Source organism: Salmo salar, chromosome 05 (assembly GCF_965601325.2).
Source record: "Salmo salar chromosome 05, fSalSal1, whole genome shotgun sequence".
Taxonomy (NCBI): domain Eukaryota; kingdom Metazoa; phylum Chordata; class Actinopteri; order Salmoniformes; family Salmonidae; genus Salmo; species Salmo salar.
This window is the reverse complement of record NC_138295.1, coordinates 43,034,680-43,061,523: the sequence shown is the minus strand read 5'-3', so window position 1 is coordinate 43,061,523 and position 26,844 is coordinate 43,034,680. Positions and strand designations below refer to the sequence as shown.

At 44.6% G+C, this 26,844-nt stretch overlaps 1 protein-coding gene across 5 annotated transcripts in view; it reads left to right on the top strand.

The window, feature by feature from the left end:
- Positions 1–26,844, top strand: part of LOC100196367 (mitogen-activated protein kinase kinase kinase kinase 4) — a 58,661-nt gene that overhangs the window by 17,369 nt on the left and 14,448 nt on the right. The window contains exons 8-23 of one of the 5 annotated variants that reach the window (XM_014200122.3): positions 946–1,000; positions 2,096–2,174; positions 2,851–3,023; positions 4,278–4,350; positions 4,797–5,004; positions 5,519–5,650; positions 8,749–8,814; positions 10,699–10,902; positions 11,174–11,353; positions 12,174–12,305; positions 18,155–18,222; positions 19,300–19,379; positions 20,574–20,668; positions 22,797–22,909; positions 24,703–24,793; positions 25,748–25,939. In XM_014200122.3, the coding sequence (XP_014055597.2) occupies positions 946–1,000; positions 2,096–2,174; positions 2,851–3,023; positions 4,278–4,350; positions 4,797–5,004; positions 5,519–5,650; positions 8,749–8,814; positions 10,699–10,902; positions 11,174–11,353; positions 12,174–12,305; positions 18,155–18,222; positions 19,300–19,379; positions 20,574–20,668; positions 22,797–22,909; positions 24,703–24,793; positions 25,748–25,939 (1,941 nt within the window). Of the gene's footprint in view, positions 1–945; positions 1,001–2,095; positions 2,175–2,850; positions 3,024–4,277; positions 4,351–4,796; positions 5,005–5,518; positions 5,651–8,748; positions 8,815–10,698; positions 10,903–11,173; positions 11,354–12,173; positions 12,306–18,154; positions 18,223–19,299; positions 19,380–20,573; positions 20,669–22,796; positions 22,910–24,702; positions 24,794–25,747; positions 25,940–26,844 lie in introns of those variants that run through there. The other 4 variants (XM_014200123.3, XM_082975223.1, XM_082975224.1 and 1 more) reach the window with 4 other exon arrangements.

Sequence of the window (26,844 nt, the reverse complement as noted above, 5' to 3'; positions counted from 1 at the left end):
GACATTTGTGACCATGATTAAACTTTTTCTTCTGATGATTGAAATGTTTCAAATTGGGATACGAATAAGCTCGAGTGCACTCGGGAGAATGATGATCCACAAGAATACGACAGGCAGTACATCTCAGTATCAGGAGAAGCCCATATTCCTATAGCATCTGTTAACGCCGATACATCCTAACAAAATACACCATATGACTGCACTGCTAATGTGCCTTGCTGGACCTTGTAAACTATCGAATGTAGACCCATAACTGACACAAATATTTTCCTCATCAAACATGCATTTAAAACAGGGCTACTACGTGAGCAATTATTCAAATGGATGTTTGGCAGAAAATCTACTTTTTTTATTTATTGTTTAATTATTCAAGGCTCCCTTTGTTATTTAATTGAAAAAAATGCTTGATTGTATTTAAAGGCATGAATGACTTGTATGCTGTGTAATGACATGAATGAATGAATGAATGAATGATTGATTGATTATATTGAAGTAGGCTAAGTTACGTTAAAACAACTAAAAAAGGACACACTCTCACAGCTTGGTGGTGGATAGATTACATAAGGCTACTACGTGAGTCAAGAGCAAAATAATACATTTGATTTAGGCTACATTATTGCATTCTAAATGTTTCTGATCAGTGATTATTAGACAAGTCATAGGCTTGGGAGTAGGACAGGCTACTACGCGACTGAAGAGAAAAATTCAGTTGATAATAACATAACATAACAAAATCTGCTTATCAGCTAATATATGAGCTAACTACAATAAAGATGGCCATGAGCACTCTCCTTAACTTAACTAGTATTTTCCCAGCCTAATTGTGACCAAATATCCAAATGTGATTCAGCGAAAACAAAAATCTGACATTGATTGACATATCAAGATGAGTCCCCACGCTTGTCTGTTGAGTGGATCTGACTGGATGACTCTCCTCCTCTATAGAGTGACCTGTGGTCGCTGGGAATCACAGCTCTGGAGATGGCTGAAGGAGCACCACGTAAGTGTCACCTTCTCCCTCCCCTCCTGTCCATACACATTGCAGTCTCGTCAAGGAATCTTCGCTTTCTCCTACACATCTTAAAGTTGGAGGGTTTTTTGGAGGCCATGACTAATATGCTCTACTGTAATTATATGGTTTATTTTCTTTTAAAGGGATACTTCAGGATTTTGGCAATGAAGACAAAATATCAACTTCCCTAGAGTCAGATGAACTCGTGGATACAATTTGTATGTCTGCGTGCAGTTTGAAGGAAGTTGCGACCTAGCGTTTGCACAATTGCTAACTAGCGTTAGCGCAATTTTGGAAGTCTATGGTTAGCATTGGCTCGAGAAACTACCTCTAACTTCCTTCATACTGGATGCAGAAACATACAAATGGTATCCATGAGTTCATCTGACTCTGGGGAAGTAGATAAAGGGCTTCATTGCCAAAATCCTGAAGTATCCCTTTAAGCATATCCTATGTTATTATGCTGTACTTTTACGCTTGCAAAGTTCTAGTTTTGAATTTTGTTGGATTAACTCACTGTATGTTTTCATTCTCTCTCTGTGAGTGACTTCACAGAGTTGTCAGATATTGCAGCCCATATTACCAGTCATGGACTGAATCCAAGTGTCATTGAAAGTGATTGGGCTCACAATGATGTGACGGAGGTCAGACAATTCTCTCGCTTTTTGAAATTGAAAATCCTTGAGTCAAAAAAACAGAGAAACAAATGAAAGAAACTCATGACTGTTTGGTGTCTGCTAAGCCTAGTGTTGCACCATGACCGAGATGGAGTTCACAATCACTGAATGAAAAACAAACAGTGTTGTAGTAGGACTGTGTAGTAAACACACACTACAAGCAGGCCAAGGGCAACAGGACAGGACTTTAGCCTAACATTGACAACACTGTGGAACACTTCTCCATCCCCTGCCATGTGATTAGGCCACAATGGAGCCTCTCATAACCTCAATCCCCTGTCTGTCTGCGTGCGTTCTAAATGGCACCCTATTGCCTACATTAGTGCACTACTTTTGACCAAGTCCTCGAGGGTGCCATTTGGGACGCAGCCATAGTTTCTCTGTCTGTGTCTGTCTCTGTTCCCAGCCCTGTGTGACATGCATCCCATGAGAGCCCTGTTCCTCATTCCTCGCAACCCGCCCCCCAAGCTCAAATCAAAGAAATGGTAAGAAAGACAGCTCAGCCTCTCTCGCTTAGCGACACCACGCCCCACAGAGCCTCAGCAACACAGCAGGAATGTTTTCCCCAGTGGCCAAAACTCATACAGCCTTGCTTCGCCTTCCTTTGCCCTTACACACAGCCTTTTCTCTTTCTTAGCTAGCTCCAATAACATTACTGCCAACAGAACTGCCACAATACAATGTCCCTTATTCACCCCTTATCTTACTGTTTTTTTGTGTACTGTAGCATTAGTTCAGGCTGAGCACATATTGTTTATTGTCACGTTCTTGGGTGTAATTCTAGCATCACAGTGTGAGATGACAATCCCCTCAGTAACAGTTTGACTGCATGCAATGCTCTAAAATAAGGCTTTTTAGATCCAATGGGAAGGTGGATAAACTTTTGTCTTCCTGTTGACATGTCTTCAGCAGCCTTGCTTTTTTACCTTTCGTAATGCATGAAGCCTTGTGTTTGAACCCATGGAGTTCGATAATTCAATATTAATTCATACCAGCAGCTGCATGGCAGACATTGAGAATGAATTGAGGCTGTGTCTGAAATGGCACCCTATTCCCTATAGCCCATGAGGATCTGGCCAAAAGTAGTGCACTACATAGGGGTTAGGGTGCCATCTCGGACACAGCCTGAGCCTGTAAGTTGTGACCCTCTGTCCTCTCCAGGTCCAAAAAGTTCCTGACCTTTGTGGAGAGCTGTCTGGTAAAAAACTACCTCCATCGTCCCGCCACAGAAACCCTCCTGAGACACTCATTCATCAAAGACCTGCCCAACGAACGGCAGGTCCGCATCATGCTCAAAGACCACCTGGACAGAACAAGGAAGAAGAGAGACAAAGGTGAGGCCATGTTGTCATAATGGGATATCAGAGATCAGCTAGTCTCACTCAACAACTGAGTCTGGCAGTCAAGGCTATAATTAATATCATGATTTAGTGCTGTATGATACCTTGCGCTGCCAATGACCATGGGGCAACTTTCTGGCCTTGTTATTCTTGGTCACACTGGCAGCGACAGTAAAAGTGGCAGTAAAAAGGTGTTTTGATTCTCAATCTTGTCTCCCAGTTCTCTGTTTACCCTTGTGTTTAATGTCTCTAGGCCTAGGGAGAGGCTACTGTATGACTGTCATTAATGAAAGGTTCTAATGAAGGGTTCCATTATCCACTGGTAATGTGGTGGGATTTGGGTTTAGAGGCAGCAGCAGGACTGCTCCTTGTCAGCCCTCTCACAGTGAGACTGCATACTCGTGTCATGTGAGAGGAATGCGCCTCGGAGGAAGCAGTGTTTAATCATCTCCTAGACTGCACCACACCCCCAGCGGCCTCCCTCGCTCCGTCTTCCTCCCCACGCCACATAATGACATCGTCTCCCTGCCTGCCTGCGCCCTCCGAGCCTCCAGGCTTCGCCCCGATACCAAAACAGCAGTTTCCTCGACCCTGTGCCGTTGGTTTGTTGGTTGGCGTTCTGCTTAGCTGGTCAGACGGACAGAGAGATGACCCTTTAGAGCAGAGCCAAGCCTGTAGTGAGACCATGTGAGACGCTGATAGCGGCAGCTCCTAACGCAGCAGATACACTGTCATTACCCTGTTTTCATAACCTACTAGAGTTTGACTTGGAATTACAAATTCCAGCATCTCTCTCTCTCTCTCTCGCTCTCTCTCTCTCTCTCTCTCTCTCTGTGTGTGTGTGTAATTCACAATCTCTCATGAGGCCTCAGATGGAAGAATGAGCCTTACTTAATATGTAGAAGTATTTAGTCAATTATGACAAGCATTTTGGAATGCAATCCTATTGAAGAAAAGGAAGTGAGAGAGACAGTTCATGACGAGTTTTAGTTCCATGTGGGTTAACTGCAGGAGACACCTGGAGGGGAGACATTAGGTTGGTTTACTGATGCTTGAAACCTTCCCTGCTCAGATCATGAGAGAGGAGGAACTGACTAGCTAACTGTGGGAACAGTACAGTATGTGTGAAAGTGTTGTAAAGTTTCGAACCCTTTCCTTGTTTTCTCAGTATGTACAGTCATGTACATGATGGTATCATTGGGATTACATGCATCCCTCATGTCTGAAATAGTCACATGTTGTCCACAGAGGGCCCGGAGTATGAGTACAGCGGCAGTGAGGATGAGGAGGAGGAGATGAACGACGAGGAAGGTGAACCCAGGTATGATGACACAGCGTTTACACTGTCTGTAACAAAAGTCAGACTCTAGGTCTGACGTCACGTCTACGTCCATCAAACAGCCAGCTGACCCTGTCTGTGACTAGTCCTCGCTTTACTGGTTGTGTAATAGCTAATGCAGGCCTTGACCCTGAGAACTGTCATAGAGGATATTCATCTGAGAGTGCACAGTGTGTGAATGCATGGGCTTATCCATGAAGACATTAACGTGTCATCAGATGCTCCTGCTTGTGTTCCCTTAGCTGGACACAGAGCGTCATATGGCGGTGACTATAAAAATATATTTGTGTGTGTGTGCTTGTGTGCATGTGCATGCAAGTGTTCCTTCCTGTGTGTAACTCTACTCCTAGCCATATAACTATGTGCCTCCTCACTCCTGCCCGTCACTCACTATGTGCCTTGCTACCATTTCTGTCCTGTATCCATAGCTCCATAGTGAACCTGCCGGGGGAGTCCACTCTAAGGAGAGAGTTCCTGCGTCTGCAGCAGGAGAACAAGACCCGGTCCGAAGCCCAGCGACAGCAGCAGGTCCTCCAGCAGCAGCTCCAGGACCAGGAGAGGTACAAACAGCAGCTGCTGGCCGAGAGGCAGAAGAGGATCCAACAGCAGAAAGAGCAGCGCAGGAGGCTGGAGGATGTGAGAGACACTCTTTAGTTGAAACACTCCACTCCTCTCTGCAGCCCTCTCGAGCAGAGCAGCAGAGCCAAACACCTGCTGCCCAGCCAGCAAATGAGCTTGGCTGGCTAGAGACTGACGGGCTCTCTCTTTTTCTCTCTCCCTCCTGTTGTTTGTTTGGCTCAAATGAGAAGGACTCTTTTGTGTTGAACAAACCAAAGAATTGTGTTATAGAACAATATAGAGTATTATACTGTGGTTTCCAAATACGGAGGGATTGCTTTCGGGAGTGATGCTTTTGTGTGGTTTGCTTTGCACAAAAGACGACTGACGTGATACTGTATGTCGTATTAGGTCTGCATACAGAGCTATGGTGTGTTCTGTAGTGTTTTTGTTGATGTACAGTACAGATGGATAGAGAATGATGTCATGTGCTGTGTTGGACTGTGATGTCGCATTGAGAATTGGCAGAGAAAATATATTCTGTTGAATGAGGTAATACCATGTTTAATGACGTTGTGTTGTTGTGTTACAGCAACAAAGGAGGCAGCTGCAGGATTCTGGGTTCCAATGGCCAGAGCTACAGGAGATGCTATGGAGGGAGGAGACTGAAGCTAATGACAGAGGTCTATTCAATGAGAGGAGCAAGAGAAGGGACAAGAAACAGGTAGCTGGCAAATTTGACCCCCCGCTTGTATTGCTCCATGTGATAGGCAGAAACCAAACAAGTATGTGCTGATTTGATGGTCTTTTGTGCCCGATATCTGAGGAGGATTATAAATATTTAGTTTATTGTGTAATAAAACTGTACTTTACAAGCTGCTACAAGCTGTAAGTTCCTGGAGTTCAAACAGCATTGTCATGGGCCAATATGATCTAGATTCTAGTCTCGGTTGACATTTTTGGTCCATACATAATGTGTGTCTGAAGTCTGTGTTAACCTGGTTGTGCATCATAACACATAACACTGTAGTTTTCACTGGGACGGGACTCACTTTGTTTTGTCAGTAACCTGCTCTGAAAAATGCATTGTGACAAGGTTAATGCATTTTTAATCCAGGTGCAAGTTAACATTTTATACATGTTCCTCTACAAAAACTGCTTATATGCATTTGATATGAAGGGTGTTGACGCAGCACTTTCACTTTGTGTCAGGTTTCAGCCCATTGGTGATTAAATCCACCAAGGTAGCATTTAACTCCACTGATGAAGTTAGAAACACTATGGAAGATCAGAAAGAAATTGCCTGTGGGACCATCCTGAAAGAAAATAATTAAACATCTCTTACTTTTTTCTGCTGTATTAACATTTCCCATTATTTGAAGTTGGAGCTAGGCTGAGTGCCATGGCGAGAAGTCAGTGACAATTACGGCATCCTATAGCCGAGGTAAAGGGCTGTCATGTCGTTCTGAGGACTTTAATTAGACTGTTTAATTCAAACACTCGGTTAATTAATCTCCCACAGTTCAGTGGCTCTGGATGAGCCACACCTGCCTACCTGACTGCAGTACAGTACAGTAGATGACATGTCAGTCTGTGCGGGTCTATTACAGTCATGTTCAGTGGGATCATTAAGGTGTGCGGTGGTTTTGAGTCTGCTCAATGTGCCATTAGCTGAGCAATAGCCCACAAATCATTCTCCGGGATGTATACAGTATGGGTGCGTTCCAAATGGCCCCCTATTCCCATCCACATCGACGTGGCCGCAGTGGACAGGGTCAAGAGCTTTAAGTTCCTCGGTGTCCACATCATGGTCCTCTCGCACCAGCACAGTCATGTAGAAAGCAACACAGAGCCTCTCCTCCCTCAGGAGGCATGGCCCCTCAGATCCTTAGGAACTTTTACAGCTGCTCCATCGACAGCATCCTGACTGGTTGTATCATTGTCTGGTATGGAAATTGCACCGCCGCGACCGGAAGGCCCTACAAAGAGTGGTGCGGGCGGCCCAGTGCATCACTGGGGATGAACGTCCCAGCCGTCCAGGACGTACATGCCAGGTGGTGTCTGAGAAAGGCCCGAAAAATTGCCAACGACTCCAGTCGCCCGAGATAAGGAATGTTCTCCGTGCTACCGTCTGGTGGAAAGTATTCAGACCCCATGACTTTTTCCAAATTTCTTTACTTCACAGCCTAATTCGAAAATTGATTAAATACAATTTTGTCCTCATCATTCTTCACACAATACCACATAATGACAAAACGAAAACAGGTTTTTAGACATTTTTGCAAATTAATTCAAAATAAAAAACAGAAAGAAGTTATTGAGAGGACTGGGGCGAAAACCTTTTTGAAGTTCGTCCAAGTGTTTCTTGCACAGAGATTTCGAGATCCTCTGTCCATCTTTCATCACTCCTGTCGGATTTATCTATAGTTATGCACATGCGCAAACAGGATTTATTTACAATTATAAACTGGGTGATTTGAGCCTTGAATGCTGATTGGTTGAAAGCCATGGTATATCAGACCATGTAACCAGTGTGTGACAAAAAATTGCTAATTACATTGGTAATAGCAATAAGGCACCTCAGGGGTTTGTGGTATATGGCCAATATACCACGGCTAAGGGCTGTGTCTTAAGAACAGCCCTTATCTGTGGTATATTGGCTATATACCACTTCTCCTCAGGCCTTATTGCTTAATCATAGCAGTCAAAACAAGTTAAATAGATATCCATTGATGGAAAATTATCAGGTGAGTTTAATAAGGGCAAAATATATTTTCTCTTGCAACTTATTCTTAAGCTCGCAATAATTATTATTTTGATGGAAAAACAAATTTTGCTTCTTAGTTTATGTCATTACAAATTACGTCGATATTCCTTCTTAATTCGCTCGATAACGTTATAGAAAAAGGGTTTATTGGATAAATGTGGCAACTCCGCTCTTGCTGCAGAAAAAATGTAGGCGCTAGTTTTCAGGCCTAGGGGACGAGTTTTGAGAGATCGTTGGTATCGAAATTTAAGCGAGACCTGGCAACCCTGTGTGCATGACAATAAAACCTGAACAATGAACAATATAAAACACATGCATGGACCATTTAACAAACACATGCATGGAGCATGTCAAGCTACACACATAGGTTACATCCTAAATGGCACCCTATTCCCTATATAGTGTACTACTTTTGACCACCTCTGATCAGAAGTAGTACAATATATAGGGAACAGGGTGCCATTCGGGATGCAGCCTTTGTATGTATCTTGACGTGCTCCATGCATGTGTTTCTCTTGGTGAGAGTGATGTAGAAGGCAGCTCTAATGAGTTTAGACAGAATCCTGGAGAGTGGCCCGGCTACCAATTAATTACAGATGGCCAGTAGGGCTGATTGCCTGGCTGTGCTGCTCTCTCTCCTCCTGTCTGCCTGTCTCAGCTGTAGCTTACATGGGTTTCCGCCGCCTCATCCTCAAGCATCCTCAAGCGCATCTGGAGATGCAACGTGTACCATTTACCATCTATTGACTAGAACATGTTTTTAACCCATTCTGTGTTAGCCCAGGGGGGAAGAACTCTCTGCACGCTTTTGATTCAGCCATTCACTCTATCAGGGTCATTTAGAGTTATGTGGACTCATTTTCATGGTTAAATATTTAAAAGAGGAGGGTTAAGAGCCTTATGCAAGCTAGCTAGACACTGAATATTTTAGGTTTTTCACCAGGATTCAGTCATTGGATTTCCTAAGTCAGAAACCTTGACGTGATCAAAAACTAAATTATCTCTCTCTCTCTCTCTCTCTCTCTCTCTCTCTCCTCTCTCTCGTTGAATTGTAGCTGGAGGATTGTGGCACACAGAGGAATGATGTCGGAGGAAGACCTGCAGGTCCTTTAAATGAACAGGTAATAACTGCCTTCTGTTTTTTGTCACTCAACCTGCATAGAACGAAATGCAACAAACCGTGCCATGAAATCACTCCAATCTTTATGAAAGACATGGGTGGTTATTGAATTCAAATGTTTTGGAATGAATGTTGTGTCTTGGTCTATGGGAAATATTATGACTGGTTCTGCATGAAACGGCACAGAGTGTGAGAACACCGGTGTGTCAAGAGCAAGTTTGTTGCTGTCAATGAAGGAGTAGAGAAAATAGAATGGTGAAAAATTCAATGTTTAGACTACCATGGCTGATTTCAAGGTCAAGACCTTGTTGCTTTCTCAGAGTATACTATGGCTCCTGTACCACAGGTCCTGTTAAATTATTCCTCTCATGCTATCCCAGACTTAGCATGGGTAGCTAAAGGCCACATTCTCTTAAGGTCTGTTTCCCTAACTTCTAATGATGATAGATGCTAGGCTAACTGGAAACACAGTCAATCCTGCGTACTCAAAGGCAACAGAAAGACTATGTACTGTAATGTACTGTAGAAGAAAACACTTAAGAACTCTGAACGGCTCTGTTTGACTTTTAATCCACAAGGAGCCTTGTACTAAAAGGCGTCATTTGCTTTTAAAAGGCATCGACTTTAAAGTTGCATCTAAAGTAATTCACAGGAGGAATCCTATTTAGGCACAACGGATTGTAACTGCTTGATATGTGGATGCAAGTGCAACCCCCCACCGCGATGTAAAGAAAAATATGTTTGAAAAGCAATGAAAAGGAATGCTTAGACTTACAATAAGAAAAAAATTGCCCATGCTACCGATAACTATATTGGTCCGGTAATACAGGACTAGTAAAGGCCCAGTGCACCACTTTTGTGAGATTTTAATACATATTTATTTTTTTATTCAAATTTTTCGGGGGGTGCTGCAGCTCCCCTACTTCTCGCTGCTATGGTAGGGAGAATAAAACAATGCATTCTCAATGCATTGAGATCAAACGCAGCCTATGTGTTTGTCACTTGAGTATGGAATCCTGCCTCCTCGTTTGCTTGAGAAGCCCACTGCTGTGCCGAACAGCCAGAACCCTATTAGATTATTTATGTATCTCGATTCACAATATCCTCATTGTAAACATTAGTCTTGATCCCCGTGATATAAATCCATGGCTTGTGTTTAGTCTTTAAATAGCATGCAGTGCTTGGAGAAAAAGGCTCTCCTTGCGTTTGTCAACGCTGGTAAAAGAGAGAGTAAATACCAAGTAACATTAAGGGGCTTTTTGTTTCTCATTTAATCTGATTTAGCAAATAGCATGAAATTATGGTGAACTCATCATAAATCATAGATGAAAAACATCCAAGCTTATATGGGATTACAGGTGTGTAATTGATTTAGCTCAACTTCTCTTTCTCTCTATGTAGTCTTCATGTCAGTGTGACCTTGTAATCACTTCATTGAATCTGAAGTGAAAAAGCATGACATACATTTAACAGTGGGAGAAATGTCCTTGGTGGTTTACTATAATAAGAAATTCAGTTGATACTGTATTTATGTGCTTCTTGCGGGTGTGTGTGTGTTTGGGGCGAGGGCGAGGGCTCTATGTGAGTGTATGTGTGTGTGCTTTTCATGTGTGCTGATCATAAAGCCTGGGAGTGCCCCTCCTGAAACAATACCTCCTCCAGTTCTGACGTCTGGAGAGAGTTTAGCCTCGTTCCAGTTTCAGTTTCAATGAGAGCCTTCTACTGGGCCTGGATCTTCTAGCTACAGTAGAGGCTCTATTGAAAGCGGCTGTTTCCAGGCTTTGGCCACATGGCCTTGTCATCTATCTGTCTTGGGGCAGTACTGCAGGCACGGGATGAGGCTGCTGAATGCCAGTGTCCTGTGTTTGTCTCTGTCGTTGTGTAGAGGAGGACCGAGCCTCCACCTCCACTGCCTCATCCTCAGCAGCAGCCCCAGCAGCAGCAGCAGGGTAAAAAGTTCCACCGCACGCTGCCCAAAGACCAAACGCAGCTGCTTTCGCTTCAGCACGACCACAGACACAAACAGAGGGAGCCCCAGAAGGCTGCTAGTGCCACGCCTAACTGCCCTGCAAATAGCCAGTGCAAAGCGGTAAAGTCCCCCTTGTCCCACTCTCCCCGAGCCCCCCCCCACCCACCCACTACCCGCTGCCTCCCTCTCTCTCTCTCACCGCCCTGTCTGTATCTCTATGTGTCTAGTGTTGTGTTTGTTTGCGTTTGTGCATTAGTGTGCCAGATAGCTATTAGTTGCTCAAAGAGAGATTTGAAGTCTGTTTTGGGTTATTGGTTATAATTCATAATCCAGTATGCAATAATATAGTCTGAGGGGTCTGGTTCTGACTGTCCTTGTCGATGTTGCTCAGATGGAGATGGAAAGGGGGAAGACCTCTGACAGCTATCAGGTCAACCTGAACAGAGTGTTGGCTGGGCTGCCCCTTCCCCTACACCCCCTTCCTCTCCCCCTAAACATCCATACCAGACTGAGCTCCGGGAGCAGCTCCAGCCCCTGTACCCCTGCCATGCAGAGGGCCGCCATACAACAGGTACAGTAGTCCACTCCCCATCCCCTGCCCAAATAACCGTACCCTTCCTAACACCACCAATCAATTCAATCAGTCAATATCTTTATTTGCCCCAGTTTGGAAAATCATTACGCAGCTAGGCATTCACAATATGCAATATAGTGTACTTACCTCATACATTACATGTACTGACAACATCAACACCATCACCACTTGACAATGACACATAGTTAAAACAGATGCCTAAGAGATTCAAAGTAAAGGGTTAACTTAGCAAACAAGTCAGAGAATAGGCATTGCCTCTCTATATTAGTAACTGCAAACGTTAGATTAAAAATCTTTGTAAATGTCACTTAATTTATTTAGAAGTTATGACACGTATTTTGCAAGACCCTATTGACTAATCAAATGGGTATCAAGGCGTCAACATATATTTTGATCATTTCAACATTTTGAAAACCCACGTTTTGTACTCTCACAGTTTTTGTCAGCTCTTCTGTTGGGAAGGTATTAGTCAAGGATCTATACATATCCTATGCCATCTTGTGCTTTGTGGTTGATCATTTAGTTGTCCTTCCTCTTACTTTATCCAGAACCCAAAAATGATTACTTCCTTTTTCCCATCTTGTTTGTCCTACAGTACTGAGAGTCTCTGTCTCAAATAGTACCCTATTCCCTTTATATTGCATCCATAGGGCACTGGTCAAAACTAATGCACTATAGAGAATAGGGTGCCACTTGGAACGTGACCAATGTGTCAATAAATAAAGTAATCTAACCCAGAGCCGTATGAATATATAAAAATATAGTTGGCCTGATCTAAACTAACTGTCCATTTCAGAATGCCAATCTTCACTCCAGTCGCGATAACCCTCACAGCAGCTCTATGTCTGACATGGCCACCACTCCCATGTCTCCTATGTTTGACGATGTCTTCTGGGACTTCCAAAACTCTATGGAGTGCCCACCAAAGGTCTGTCCGTCTATCAGTGTGGTGACATGTGTGTATATGTTGTGGTGTGTACACACACATGTTGTGTGCATACTGTATATACACGTGTACATTTACACATGTTGTATGTAGAGGTCCAGTCAAAAGCATTTTCTCTATTTTTACTATTTTCTACATTGTAGAATAATAGTGAAGACCAGAAAATATGAAATAACACATATGGAATCCAAAGAAACATCAAAAAGTGTTAAACAAATCAAAATATATTTTAGATTTTAGATTCTTCAAAGTAGCCACCCTTTGCCTTGATGACAGCTTTTCACACTCTTGGCATTCTCTCAACCAGCTTCACCTGGAATGCTTTTCCAACAGTCTTGAAGGAGTTCCCACATATGCTGAGCACATATTGGCTGCTCTTCCCTCACACCTGGCCAACTCATCCCAAACCATCTCAATTGGGTTGAGGTTGGGTGATTGTGGAGGCCAGGTCATCTGATGCAGCACTCTGTCATTCTCTTTCTTGGTCAAATAGCCCTTACACAGTCTGGAGGTGTGTTGGGTCATTGTCCTGTTGAAAAACAAATGATAGTCCCACAAAGCGCAAACCAGATGGGATGGTGTATGTAGCTACCACAGCAGAATGCTGTGGTAGCCATGCTGGTTAAGTGTGCCTTAAAATCTAAATAAATCACAGACAGTGTCACCAGCAAAGCACCCCCACGCCATCACACCTCCATGCTTCATGGTGGGAACCACACATGCTGTCAGGCGGTGGTTAACTGGTGCAGTGAATCACCGGCCTCGGGGACGACCCGGAGGACGAGGCGCAGGGCGATCCGGATGGAGACGGTAGAACTCCCGCAGCATCGAAGGGTCCAATACATCCTCCACCGGCACCCAGCATCTCTCCTCCGGACCGTACCTCTCCCACTCCACGAGGTACTGAAGGCCCCTCGCCCGACGCCTTGAGTCCAGTATGGCTCGAACTGCATATGCCGGGGCCCCCTTGATGTCCAGAGGGGGCAGAGGAACCTCCCGCACCTCAGACTCCTGGAGTGGACCAACCACCACCGGCCTGAGGAGAGACACATGGAACGAGGGGTTAATACGGTAATCGGGGGGAAGCTGTAACCTGTAACAAACCTTGTTCAGTCTCCTCAGGACTTTGAATGGCCCCACAAACCGCGGACCCAGCTTCCGGCAGGGCAGGCAGAGGGGCAGGTTTCAGGTCGAGAGCCAGACCAGGTGCGAACACCGGGGCCTCACTGCGGTGGCGGTCTGCGCTAGCTTTCTGACGCCTCACGGCCTGCTGAAGGTGCACATGAGCGACGTCCCATGTCTCCTCCGAGCGCCTAAGCCAGTCGTCCACCTCAGGAGCCTCGATCTGGCTCTGATGCCAAGGCGCCAGAACCGGCTGGTACCCCAGTACGCACGGGAAGGGGGAGAGGTTAGTGGAGGAGTGGCGGAGCGAGTTTTGGGCCATCTCTGCCCAGGGTATGAACGCCGCCCACTCCCCCGGCCGGTCCTGGCAATAAGACCACAGAAACCTACCCACATCCTGGTTCACTCTCTCCACCTGCCCATTACTCTCGGGGTGAAAACCTGAGGTAAGGCTAACCGAGACCCCCAGACGTTCCATGAATGCCCTCCAGACCCTTGACGTGAACTGGGGACCTCGATCAGATACTATGTCCTCAGGCACCCTGTAGTGCCGGAAGACGTGTGTGAACAGGGCCTCCGCAGTCTGTAGGGCCGTAGGGAGACCGGGCAAAGGGAGAAGACGGCAGGACTTCGAGAACCGATCCACAACGACCAGGATCGTGGTGTTACCCTGTGAGGGAGGAAGATCTGTTAGGAAGTCCACCGACAGGTGCGACCACGGCCGTTGTGGAACGGGTAAGGGTTGTAACTTCCCTCTGGGCAGGTGCCTAGGGGCCTTGCACTGGGCGCACACCAAGCAGGAGGAAACATAAACCCTCACATCCTTAGCCAAGGTGGACCACCAGTACTTCCCACTAAGACAGCGCACTGTCTGACCGATGCCCGGGTGACCAGAGGAGGGTGACGTGTGGGCCCAATAGATCAAATGGTCGCGGACAGCAGACGGAATGTACAGACGCCCAGCTGGACACTGGAGGGGAGTGGGCTCTGTACGCAACGCCCGCTCGATGTCCGCGTCCAGCTCCCACACTACCAGTGCCACCAGGCAAGAGGCCGGGAGTATGGGAGTGTGATCCATGGACCGCTCCTCCGTGTCATACATCCAGGACAGTGCGTCTGCCTTAGCGTTCTGGGAACCTGGTCTGTAGGACAGGGTTAAGACAAAACGGGTAAAGAACACTAAGCGAGGGTTCAGTCTCCTCGTCGCCCGGATGTACTCCAGATTGCGGTGGTCAGTCCAGATGAGAAAAGGGTGTTTAGCCCACTCAAGCCAATGTCTCCACGCCTTCAATGCCTTGACGACAGCCAACAGCTCCCGGTCCCCCACGTCATAGATTCGCTCCGCCGGGCTGAGCTTCTTCGAAAAGAAGGCACATGGGCGGAGCTTTGGTGGCGTACCCGAGCGCTGAGAGAGCATGGCTCCTATCCCAGCCTCGGACGCGTCCACCTCCACTATGAACGCCAAAGAGGGATCCGGATGAGCCAGCATGGGAGCCGAGGTAAACAGAGCCCTCAGGTGACCAAAAGCCCTGTCCGCCTCAGCCGACCACTGCAAACGCACCGGTCCCCCCTTCAGCAGTGAGGTAATGGGAGCCGCCACCTGACCAAAGCCCCGGATAAACCTCCGGTAGTAGTTGGCAAACCCTAGAAACCGCTGCACTTCCTTTACCGTGGTGGGAGTAGGCCAATTACGCACGGCTGAAACGTGGTCACTCTCCATCTCCACCCCTGATGTGGAAATACGGTTCCCTAAGAAGGAGACGGACTGTTTAAAGAACAGACATTTCTCAACCTTGACGTACAGGTCATGCTCCAACAGTCGACGAAGCACCCTGCGCACCAGGGACACATGCTCGGCGCTTATAGAGGAGTATATCAGAATGTCATCAATATACACCACTACACCCTGCCCGTGCAGGTCCCTGAAAATCTCGTCTACAAAGGCCTGGAAGACTGATGGAGCATTCATCAACCCGTACGGCATGACGAGGTACTCATAGTGCCCTGAGGTGGTACTAAAAGCCGTCTTCCACTCGTCTCCCTCCCGGATACGCACCAGGTTGTAAGCGCTCCTGAGATCCAGGGTGGACGGTTGCCAGGTAGAGCTCCAGCTGGAGTAGGAACCCCTGACATCCGGCAGCCGTCCCATCATACTCCCTCGGAAGAGCGAGCCGAATCCCACTGGGACCGGGTGAAGGAGGGGTGAGTGGTGGTGCTGTTGGAGGCGATGGAGGAACTCCTCTTCTCTCCCAACGATCCATATTTTGCAGGACGCGATCCATAGCGGTGCCGAGATGCTGTAACATGGCAGCGTGCTGCTGGACGCGCTCCTCAACCCCTAATACCGGGGCATCTGCTCCTGCTGACTCCATTTCGGGGTGCGTGTTTCTGCCAGGCGGTGGTTAACTGGTGCAGTGAATCAGGCGCAGGAGAGCAGAAATGTGTGTACAAGGTATTTAATTCCACGACAGGACCAGTATACAGACAATACTCAAAGTGCAGAGAAATACCGGTCACTCGAAAATAACGGGCGTAAATACATAACCCGGCAAACATAACCAGCCGACAAGTACCGCCATGAACAATCAATAAACACGCACACTAACATGTGGGAAACAGAGGGTTAAATAATGAACATGTAATTGGGGAATAGAAACCAGGTGTGTAGAAAACAAAGACAAGACAAATGGAAAATGAAAAGTGGATCGGTGATGGCTAAAAGACCGGTGACGTCGACCCCCGAACGCCGCCCCAACAAGGAGGGACCGACTTCGGCGGATCATCCGATCACCTACTCTGCGTCTCACAAAGAGATGGTGGTTGGAACCAAAACCAATAGGGCTATCTTCTGTTTACCACCCCTACCATGTCACAACGCAACTGATTGGCTCAAACGCATTAAGAAGGAAAGAAATTCCACATATTAACTTTTAACAAGGCACACCTGTTCATTGAAATGCATTCCAGGTGACTACCTCATGAAGCTGATTGAGAGAATGCCAAGAGTGTGCAAAGCTGTCATCTAGACAAAGGGTGGCTACTTTGAAGAATCTCAAATATTGTAAAGGCTGTCGTCGGAAGAAGACCAAGGTGCAGTGGAGTTAGTGTTCATCATAAAAGGTTTTAATGATCAATGAACACTATACAAAAGAAACCAAAAACAACTAGCAACAGTTCTGTTAGGAACACACTAAACAGAAAACAATTACCCACAAAACCCAAAGGAAAAACATGCTCCTTATGTGTGACTCCCAATCAGCAACAAAGAGCTTCAGCTGTGCCTGATTGGGAGCCACACACGGCCCAAAACAAAGAAATACAAAAACATAGAGAAAGGAACATAGAACGCCCACCCAATGTAACACCCTGGCCAGGGCGTTACAAATATGAAATATATTTTGATTAGTTTAACACTTTTTTGGTTACTACATGATTCCATATGTGTTATTTCATAGTTTTGATATCTTCACTATTATTCTGCAATGTAGAAAATAATTCAAATACAGAAAAACCCTTGAATGAGTATGTGTCCAAACTTTTGACTGGTACTGTATGTGTGGTGAATGTTTCTATATGTGTCTGTCTGTCTGTGTGTGTGTGTGTGCCTGGTGAGACTATAACCCCATGTGCGTGTGATATTATCTCTTAGTGGGTTCTGCTGTTGTTGTTTGTGTGATTATGTTGATCATGCAAGCTTAGAGGAAGTGGAATGTTCAGCACGAGGTTGGCAGTGCCCTCAGGCTTCCTATGGCACCCCTGACTAACAGCAAACACATTCGATGATGTGATGTTCATTCTGTGTTTCCAATAACAAACTCTCACAACATTTCTCTAGTTCAGGTATGGGTAACTTTGATGGGGTTGGGGACCACAACAAATCGGAACTCATCACGAGGGACCACAGTGGCTCACGGGTCTGCATATCCACATCCATACCCTCACATGCAGTCAGAGCCGGCTTTAGCATTTTGGGGGCCCTAAGCAAAATTTTGTTGGGGGTCCCACGCCACCTTGAAACCAAAAAAAATGTGCAACCCCCCTATTGACAGTGGAGAGAAAACATTTACATTTTACACATTGATGTTTTAAAGTTAATTTCCTACAAAAGGTACTGTAGGTCCGGGGTCGCCAGTTGCCCATCCCTGCTCTGGGTCTTCTAATCAACATAGATTTGTATCCTTAGCATATGGAGTGGATGTGCTTTAATTGCAGAACGAACAAAAAAAAGAAACACTTATGAAACCCAGAGCTGCTAGTAAGCCCTGTTGAAGGAGGGTCAGTAGTCAGATTGGTATTTTCAGAATGACTTCCTCTTTCAATGGGTGTAGTCTTCCTTTCCTCTGATGTGATGATGTGACACATGAGAGCAAGGTGAAAAGGTTGACAGCTGTAGGGGACCACGTTGAGAAATGTAAGCATTAGTCACATGAACACAAGGCCTGAGTGCCTGCTTGACATATGTTTCTTCTCATGAGTTTGACTAAAGTTGTAATTCTTAGAATGTAGCAGCTATATTGTAATTAAATATCAACTTACTATAGAAGGTGATACAGTTCAGGTTGCCTCATTTGGATCAGTTCCACATACTATATTGTTTCTGCAGTCCCTACATAGTATGCAGTGTTTTGTAATGTCTAATATGCAGCATGTTTTGTTGAAGGCAGTCAGGCATATACTGTGTCCTCACATGTCAAAATTATATTTTGAAGGTTCCGGAGCGTACAACATCGAAATTCTATTGTAAAGAGCTGATGAGTCATCACCGGACTTCATCAAGGTACGTTTTTCACCACATCACACATCATTCTCAGGGAGGGATCCTACCAGTCACAGGGTGGGTGATCCATAGATCAGCTTTGACAGGCCTCATGTGCTTAGGGGATCACTTCCACTGGCACTCTATGGACATTTGATATCTCTGTTACATCATTTGAAGTATAGAGCATAACTTGTGTGTGCCTGATCCTTGTCACCACTCTCTCCCTCTCCTGGTTGCCCTTTTCTTGTGGCACAGGTCACAAATCTTGCTACTGTGATGGCACACTGTGATATTTCCCCCGATAGATATTATATAAAATGATTTGTGGGTCTGTGTAATCTGAGGGAAATGTGTCTAATATGGTCATACATTTGGCAGGAGGTAAGGAAGTGCAGTTCCGTTTCCACCTAATTTTGTGTGCACATAGCCTGTTTTCTCTTGAGAGCCAGGTCTGCCTATGGCGGCCTCTCAATAGTCAAAGCTTTCAGGTATTCTGCTACTGTGTACTCTCTGTTTAGGGCCAAATAGCATTCTAGTTTGCTCTGTTTTTTAATTCTTTCCAATGTGTTGGTTGTGTCTTATTGTGTTGCTGTCCTGGGGTTCTGTGGGGTCTGTTTGTGAACAGAGCCCCAGGACCAGCTTGTTTAGTGGACTCTTCTCCAGATTAATCTCTATAGGTGTTGGCTTTGTTATGGAAGGTTTGGGAATCGCTTCCTTTTAGGTGGTTGTAGAATTTAACGTCTCTCTTCTGGATTTTGATAATTAGTGGGTATCGGCCTAATTCTGCTCTGCATGTATTATTTGGTATTTTGCGTTGTACACTGAGGATATTTTTGCAGAATTCTGCATGCAGAGTCTCAATTTGGTGTTTGTCCCATTTTTATGAATGATTTGTTGGTAAGCGGACCCCAGACCTCACAACCATAAAGGGCAATGATTCAAGTATTTTTAGCCAGTTCCTAATTGGTATGTTGAATGTTATGTTCCTTTTGATGGCGTAGAGGGCCCTTCTTGCCTTGTCTCTCAGATTGTTCACAGCTTTGTAGAAGTTACCTGTGGCACTGATTCCTATCCCTCTCCCTCTCTGCTGTTCAGTGGGGGCCCTCAGTCTCCTGTGGAGAAGGGTGGGAAATCCATGTCATCTCACGGAAGCTCCAGCAGCAGCTCCCAGTCAGGTCTGTGTCCTTGTGTCCTCCACAATTACTCACTCGCTTCACCTCTCCCTCTCTCTCTCTGTCTCCTAACCACTCACTATAGATGGGTTCCTTTCAACACATCGATTCATAGTAGATCCATCAGCTGCATAGTGTTACTACATGGTGAACTACAGCCTGTGTGAAAGCATTGGGTGTTTACAAATCAGACTATAACCACAATACACAGGAAATTTGTCACTGGAACCTAAACATCCTGTCAGAGTTGTTCCCCCCATGAGTTGAAAGTGTTTGAAAGTGAAACTCTGAACCATGCACCGTGCCACCTGCTTACTGTTTGGCTTTGAAACAGAAAAATTGTTGAAAGTTTTACATAGTTTTTTGTCTTTAGGAAAGACCTAAAAGGTGTCTAACATTTTCTGTGTAGTGGTAGCATTGGCCTGTGCTCTGTCTGTTGAGTAGTGCAGTGTGTTTTGGGGTGTGTGGGAGTGTATGAGGGCATGTGGGTGAGCAACAGGGCCTGTGGTAGAATGGGTGTGGGGAAAACCAGTACAATTAATGGTTAGACAGACTCTCAAAATAAATGCCTTTTAGATGGCGAAAGAAAGAAAGAAAGAAAGAAAGAAAGAAAGAAAGAAAGAAAGAAAGAAAGAAAGAAAGAAAGAAAGAAAGAAAGAAAGAAAGAAAGAAAGAAAGAAAGAAAGAAAGAAAGAAAGAAAGAAAGAAAGAAAGAAAGAACGAAAGACTGGGTAATATGTTCAAAGATCCCTTTTTTACTAGTAATCGTCAGTTTTAAGAAAGCAGTTCAGGAGCCTCCCACACAATATGGTAAATAAATGTGCTAACGTCTTTGTTTAAATGTAAAAGGATTTCATATACTGTACATGAAGAGGGAGCAATAGCTCAAATAGAGTAGTAATAATGATACATTTTTATTGTGCTTTTCCAAGTCCTTTACAAGGGCGTTACATTTTAGCATTCGGGAAGTAAGCCAGAAGAAAAACAAGGAATCCCATACAATGTATCCTCATGCCTTAGTCCTTATCTAGACTTGTTCATCATACTAGCAGAGCATACTGAGCATACATAGTTTGAGGAAAGATCACATAATGAGCCACCAAAGCTATCTAGAGTATCTGTATTGCTCTGGTAATATTTAAAGAGAGGGACAACATAATGAAATGTGAGATAGAGATTTTCCTTTGACTCTTTCAGGTTACTTCAAGCTGGAGAGCCCTATGCTGCAGAGCCGTCTTCAACAGTACAAGAAGTCTCAGGAGACTTCTCAAGCAGCCCTGCTGCAGCAACATGTATGTACAGTATCTATTAGGGTTGGGCTATATTACGATAGCATCGTCTATCGACGATGATTGACAGCCATCATCGATGGTTTAGCCTATTTGAACTTGACAGAGTGGAGAGAGAATTCCACCCATATTGTTTCTCTCTCTCTCATGTCGGATGCATGGACCTTATAGCCTAAACCTATTTTCTTTATAACGGACACTCCTTAACTATCTTATGTCTAGCTGTAGAATTTTTGGGCTATACTCCCTCCTCTCTCCATACGATATTAATACTACTTTGGGCAAGACTAGCCTAAACTTTCATCGTTTTATGCATGCATGGCTTTCTACCAATCAAACAATGAATGAATCTAATGGACTTCCATCTCATAAATGTATTTGAATAGCCTAAAAACTTAAGGTAGCCAGGGGACTAATAATGAGAGAGAACAATCTGTATCAATAGTCTATAGAAAAATCGAATGACAAGTTCAATGAAGTTTAAGCTTATTAAGAAATAAATTATCTGTGCGGGCCAGAAAAATCCCCCCATGCGAGCATAGCCACGGGAAGTAGTTTGGGGGTTCTGCAAATTATTATTATTATTTTTTTTTTTTATTATTTTTTTTTTCTTCAGGTGGCGCAGCAGCACCCTACTTCCTATGGCTATGCATACAAGGTTGAAAACAAAATTGTTCAAGTTAGTAGCCTATTTCCAAATATTTTAATAGCCTAAGAAAGAGTTGTCCTAAAGTTGCCACTTTCAAAAAGAACAAGAATAAAAGTCAGAATCTATAGGCTTGGGCATATGCTATTCTCAATCACAGCTTTATGAGAGATATAACAAACCGTAGGCCTTTTAAGAAAGGAGGATGATGCAAATAAAGCAATTATTAACCAGTTTTAACCAAGCAATTATTAACCAGTATTAACCAACTACCTGGCCATGCTGAAGCTCCATCAGAAATATACAAAAATATTTGCCTCCACTTAGCCTCTGACCAGGCTTTCAACAAGATTATCTTTCATGAAGTTGTAGCATGCAAGTTTGTTTTAATTAGCTTTTTCAATAAAAATGTTTGGGGGTTGGCCAATAGGGGCCGATACCATCATATATCACAACGTTTTACTAGTACATCATCAAGATAGGACAAAGCTTGACATCGCCCAACCCTAGTGTCTATATATAATAAAAATGCAATTTAGTAGACGCTTTTTTCCAAAGTGAGAGTCATCCGTGCATACATATTCGCGGTCCATTGGGAATCGTTCCCACAATCCTGGCATTGCCAGGAGTACCATGCTCTACCAACTAAGCCACAGAGGACGACATCTGTTGCTATCCCAGCATCTAGAACACTATTTTACACTACATATTTTACATCCGTTACTTTACTCGTTCACCCACATTAGATGTATAATGTCGTTTTCAGCCTGATTATCAGAACTCTTCCAGTGGGACAAGTTGTTCTTTTCTTTATTGGCTCCAGTTGCCCTGTGGTTGTGGAAAGTATCTGCATTTGTAACACATTAAAACTTGGTCACCAAGTTTCAAGGCAATCATGTTGGTCTCGTCTCGGTGTTCGTCAGATGTTCGTTACTGTTGTTTGTGACTGTCTGTTAAAAAAAATTCAAGGTAAGAGACTGATGAATCCGATTACCTCTGGATTTGAATTAGGAGAATCTATCTGACTGTCTAACATCTGCGTTTGCTTTTATCAAAACAAAGGATGCTGGAATTCCTCCTCATCGACTCATCTATATAAATAGTCTCATCTAAATAGTGTATCATTCCTGCTTATCCGTTCTAGACCAAATAGTGCATCTTATGACTAGGCCTATTGATTTGATGTCAGAGGTATGCCATTCCGAGAAGTAATGCCAGTTAAGATTCCGGTCATTCCGACGGGACCAGAGGACAAGGCAGCAGATGGGAACCCTGTTCTGTCCTGTCTCTGATTCCCTCCAGAGGACACACAGTGTCCTTGTGTTTTATTCAATAGCATTCAGCCGTTTGTCATCTTCTTGTGACAATTATTCCTATACTCAATTAGCATTAGCAGTCCTGTATTATTGCATAACCGTGTCTGTCTCATGAATCCTGATGTCTGGTGTTCTATCTCTTATGTTATTCTCTGTGTTTCTGTCTCAGGGTTTCGGCCACTTATCTGGGGTCAAGTCCAATCTCAGTCCGTTTGTCAAGGCAACAGAGTACTCCTCTTCCAGTGATGAAGTCGGGAGTAGTGACGATGAGGAGAAAACCAGGTGGGTTCACATAGGGCTGTGGCGGTCATGATATTTTGTCAGCTGGTAACTGTCATGCACATAAGTGCCGGTCTCACGGTAATTGACAGTTAACTAACATCTCCAGGCTTCCACGCATGGCCTACAAGCCACTGATGCGGACATTTGGAACATCTACAGTTTAAAAAGTTTTAAAAAATAAATTTAACATAGCCTACACCATCACAATGAACCCATTATTTATTTTAGGCCGGTCTAAAGAAACATTATGATATGAAGAAATTGTAGCCTATTTAAGAAGAACAGAATAGCTTCTGAGTTGTCCTTATGTTAGGCCCTGATCTGGCTGTGCCATACACTAGTTCATTTGCAGACAAGATTTTCTTATACTTCCAGTGGCATTATTTTATGTTATTTAATAGAAAGAAGAATACAATTGAACATAGCTGAATAAAATAGAAAGGATATTTTTCCTAAACGATTTCCGAGAGAGTGCGCAGACATGCGGCTATTCTGTGTTGAGCAGTTTACAAAGTGATCAATTGAAATGCTTAATTTACAGTTATTTATACAACTTTAGTTGTGATACAAACCTTAGGCTATATCTTTTGATTTCTAATACATTCTAAGGCTGCATGATGCGACTAATGATGATTTGAAAAAGGTTGCATGAAAGGCATGCGCTTTGCTCTGTTTCTTGGGAGGCTGCACACACTTCATCTGTCTCTCATTCACAATTTGACAAGCACTTGATAATATTCTCACCCATCAGACTATTCTCTATTTAATCTATCACATATACTAAATAATATATGTGTAAAATTCGTTTTGATTCAGAACGGGCTGTTATCGGAACAGGGGCAGGGGAAAAAAACATGTCACCATATGCACTTAAATAGCGAATGGAGGACGCTTTTCCCACGGTACATGCCAGCCAGGTAGGCCACTCCGGTTGTAAAACAAAGCAATGTGCTTAATATTAGTAAAGTTGAGAAATAAATATAGTAGGCCTAGCCTATAGAAAGCTGATGGGATCCTCCTCTTTTTAATAAAGGCCATCAAAACTCAGTTCTCATGCAATTGCATAGCAAAGCCTATAGAAATGTTGCACAACATGGGCTTATAGGAACACTTATTTCATTCCATACATCAACCAGCTATGAGGAGCTGGCTCTCGCTGCGCAACAGGTGATCCCATTCCGCTCAAACTCTAAATGCCCGGGGCTCTCATGAAGTGTTTGGTTTTTGATTGCATTTGCATTGATGTCAGTTTAATTAGAGAGACAATAGAGGCGATAGGAAGTTTGGTAGGCTACTATTGACCATCAGTGGCATCGGAGCGCAGTTTTGGAGAAGCCTAGTTACTGTGACTCGGCGATCACATGGAATTTGACTGCGGTTATGACTCGTGACTGCCGGTGTAGCGGTAATACGGTCACCGCAACAGCCCTAGGTTCACATTGATTGATTGATCGATTTATTTATTTATACTTATACAGGCAAAAACAAGCAGTCTACAGTATAACCTCACCAGCGCTCACTGACTAACATACTACTAGGGCAGCGGGCAGCCTAGCGGTTAAGAGCATTGGGCCAGTATACGCAAGGTCGCTTATTCAAATCCCTGAGTCGACTAGGTGAAAAATCTGTCGATGTTCCCCTTGAGCAAGGCACTTAATCCTAATTGCTCCTGTAAATCGCTCTGGATAAGAGTGTCTACTAAATGAATATAATGTACTAAGGTTGAGTAAAATGTTGCGTTAAACGTTGCGTGAGCCTCCTCTCTCTGACTGCTGTTGTATGTGTTTCTCCAGGTCTCCATTGAGTAATGGGAAGGGCAAGTTCTTCCGAGGAGCCCCCGATGGGATTGTCCTGCAGCCCCATCATAATCTCAACCAAACCCCGGTATACATACACACCCTTCTCTGTACACACACCCCCACATCCATTCAGTACTACCTCTAGGACATTTTATGTAAAAGTACACTCACTTATTAGCTTTGAGAGCTTAGCTTCTCTCACTTGTACCGGATATTTATTCTGCACTTGATGAAAACTCATAACAAATAAGTTTCAAACTCTTAACATTGAACGGGATAATGTTCCATGCTTTCCATCGATATTTTAGTCAGATAACAGATGGTGGTGTCCATTGTCTTCAGGTTCATACCACAGAGTCAGCTTCATTAAATCCGTCTAATAGGTTGCTTAACATGGCTTCCCTGAACTGCTGATTTGGAAATTGGGTCATAGTCAGAGTTCAGACTTGTTGTAACAGTGCAGATGCAGTGTGAAATCTTGTTACTTACACACACAGCATGCATTGACCCAAATGGTACCCTACTCCCTAGCTTATAAAGTTCACTATTTTTGACGAGCCATATAGACCCTGGTCAAAACTAGTGTACTATATAGGGAATAGGGAGCCACTTAAGCTCAGCCGTGTCCCCAGTCCTGCGTGAGTCATTTGCATGACAAACACTAGAGGGCACTTTGTGCATACTAACTAAAACATGGAGCAGAGCAGAGCCCACTGATGCCGCTCTCCCACAGGCCCCTCAGAGCCTCCTCCTCCACCTCCAGTGATGAATGCAATGCCACTTGGCATGGTGTAAGCAGGGCCTGATATCCTTGTTTAACTCACCCACTTAAAAAAAACAGTCATTGGAGACTTAGTGTCATGAAAACCTAAACAATGTCTTCCTGCCATAAGATAGCGTTAGCATTGACGTGTGTGTAGATGCCGCCGCCTGTTCCTCCACACAGTGTTGTTGTGACACAGGGAATACAGAGTGACAGACGGGTAGTAGTAACTAGGGATTATGCTGCTGTTCTGCTGTGTGTCTCTTCTCTAAGCAGAGCAGCGTGGCATCAGGCCTTAAGAGTGGCCAGCCACTACACAGGCCCATGGCTGTAGGATCAGAATGCAATGAGAATTACCTTCTCCCTGATCTTCTGCAGAAGAGCCCGGCCCATGAGCCCCTGGGGCAGCACAGACTGCATGACGTCATCTTCCCCCAGTCTCCGAGCGGACGAGGACCGCACTTTGATGTGAGTTTTCTAGAGGTCATAAAATGTTTAAAGGTCCAGCGCCGTCACAATTCTGTTTTCCTGTGTTTTGTACAACAGCTGAAGAAACTAACCCTGTAAAAGTGTGAATTTTTTTTTTATCAGTGTTATTTCCTAATAGTTGCTGCTTAAAAATACAATCTACATAGGACGTTCTAATCAGCCTATTTTACATTTACATTTACGTCATTTAGCAGATGCTCTTATCCAGAGCGACTTACAAATTGGTGCATTCACCTTATGATATCCAGTGGAACAACCACTTTACAATAGTACATCTATATCTTTTTTTGGGGGGGGGGGGGGGGGGGTTAGAAGGATTACTTTATCCTATCCCAGGTATTCCTTAAAGAGGTGGGGTTTCTGGTGTCTACGGAAGGTGGTGATTGACTCCACTGTCCTGGCGTCGTGAGAGAGCTTGTTCCACCATTGGGGTGCCAGAGCAGCGAACAGTTTTGACTGGGCTGAGCGGGAACTGTGCTTCCGCAGACGTAGGGGGGCCAGCAGGCCAGAGGTGGATGAACGCAGTGCCCTTGTTTGGGTGTAGAGCCTGATCAGAGCCTGAAGGAACGGGGGGGGCTGTTCCCCTCACAGCTCCGTAGGCAAGAACCATGTTCTTGTAGCAGATGCGAGCTTCAACTGGAAGCCAGTGGAGTGTGCGGAGGAGCGGGGTGACGTGAGAGAACTTGGGAAGGTTGAACACCAGACGGGCTGCGGCGTTCTGGATGAGTTTTAGGGGTTTAATGGCACAGGCAGGGAGCCCCGCCAACAGGGAGTTGCAGTAATCCAGACGGGAGATGACAAGTGCCTGGATTAGGACCTGCGCCGCTTCCTGTGTAAGGCAGGGTCGTACTCTGCGAATGTTGTATAGCATGAACCTACAGGAT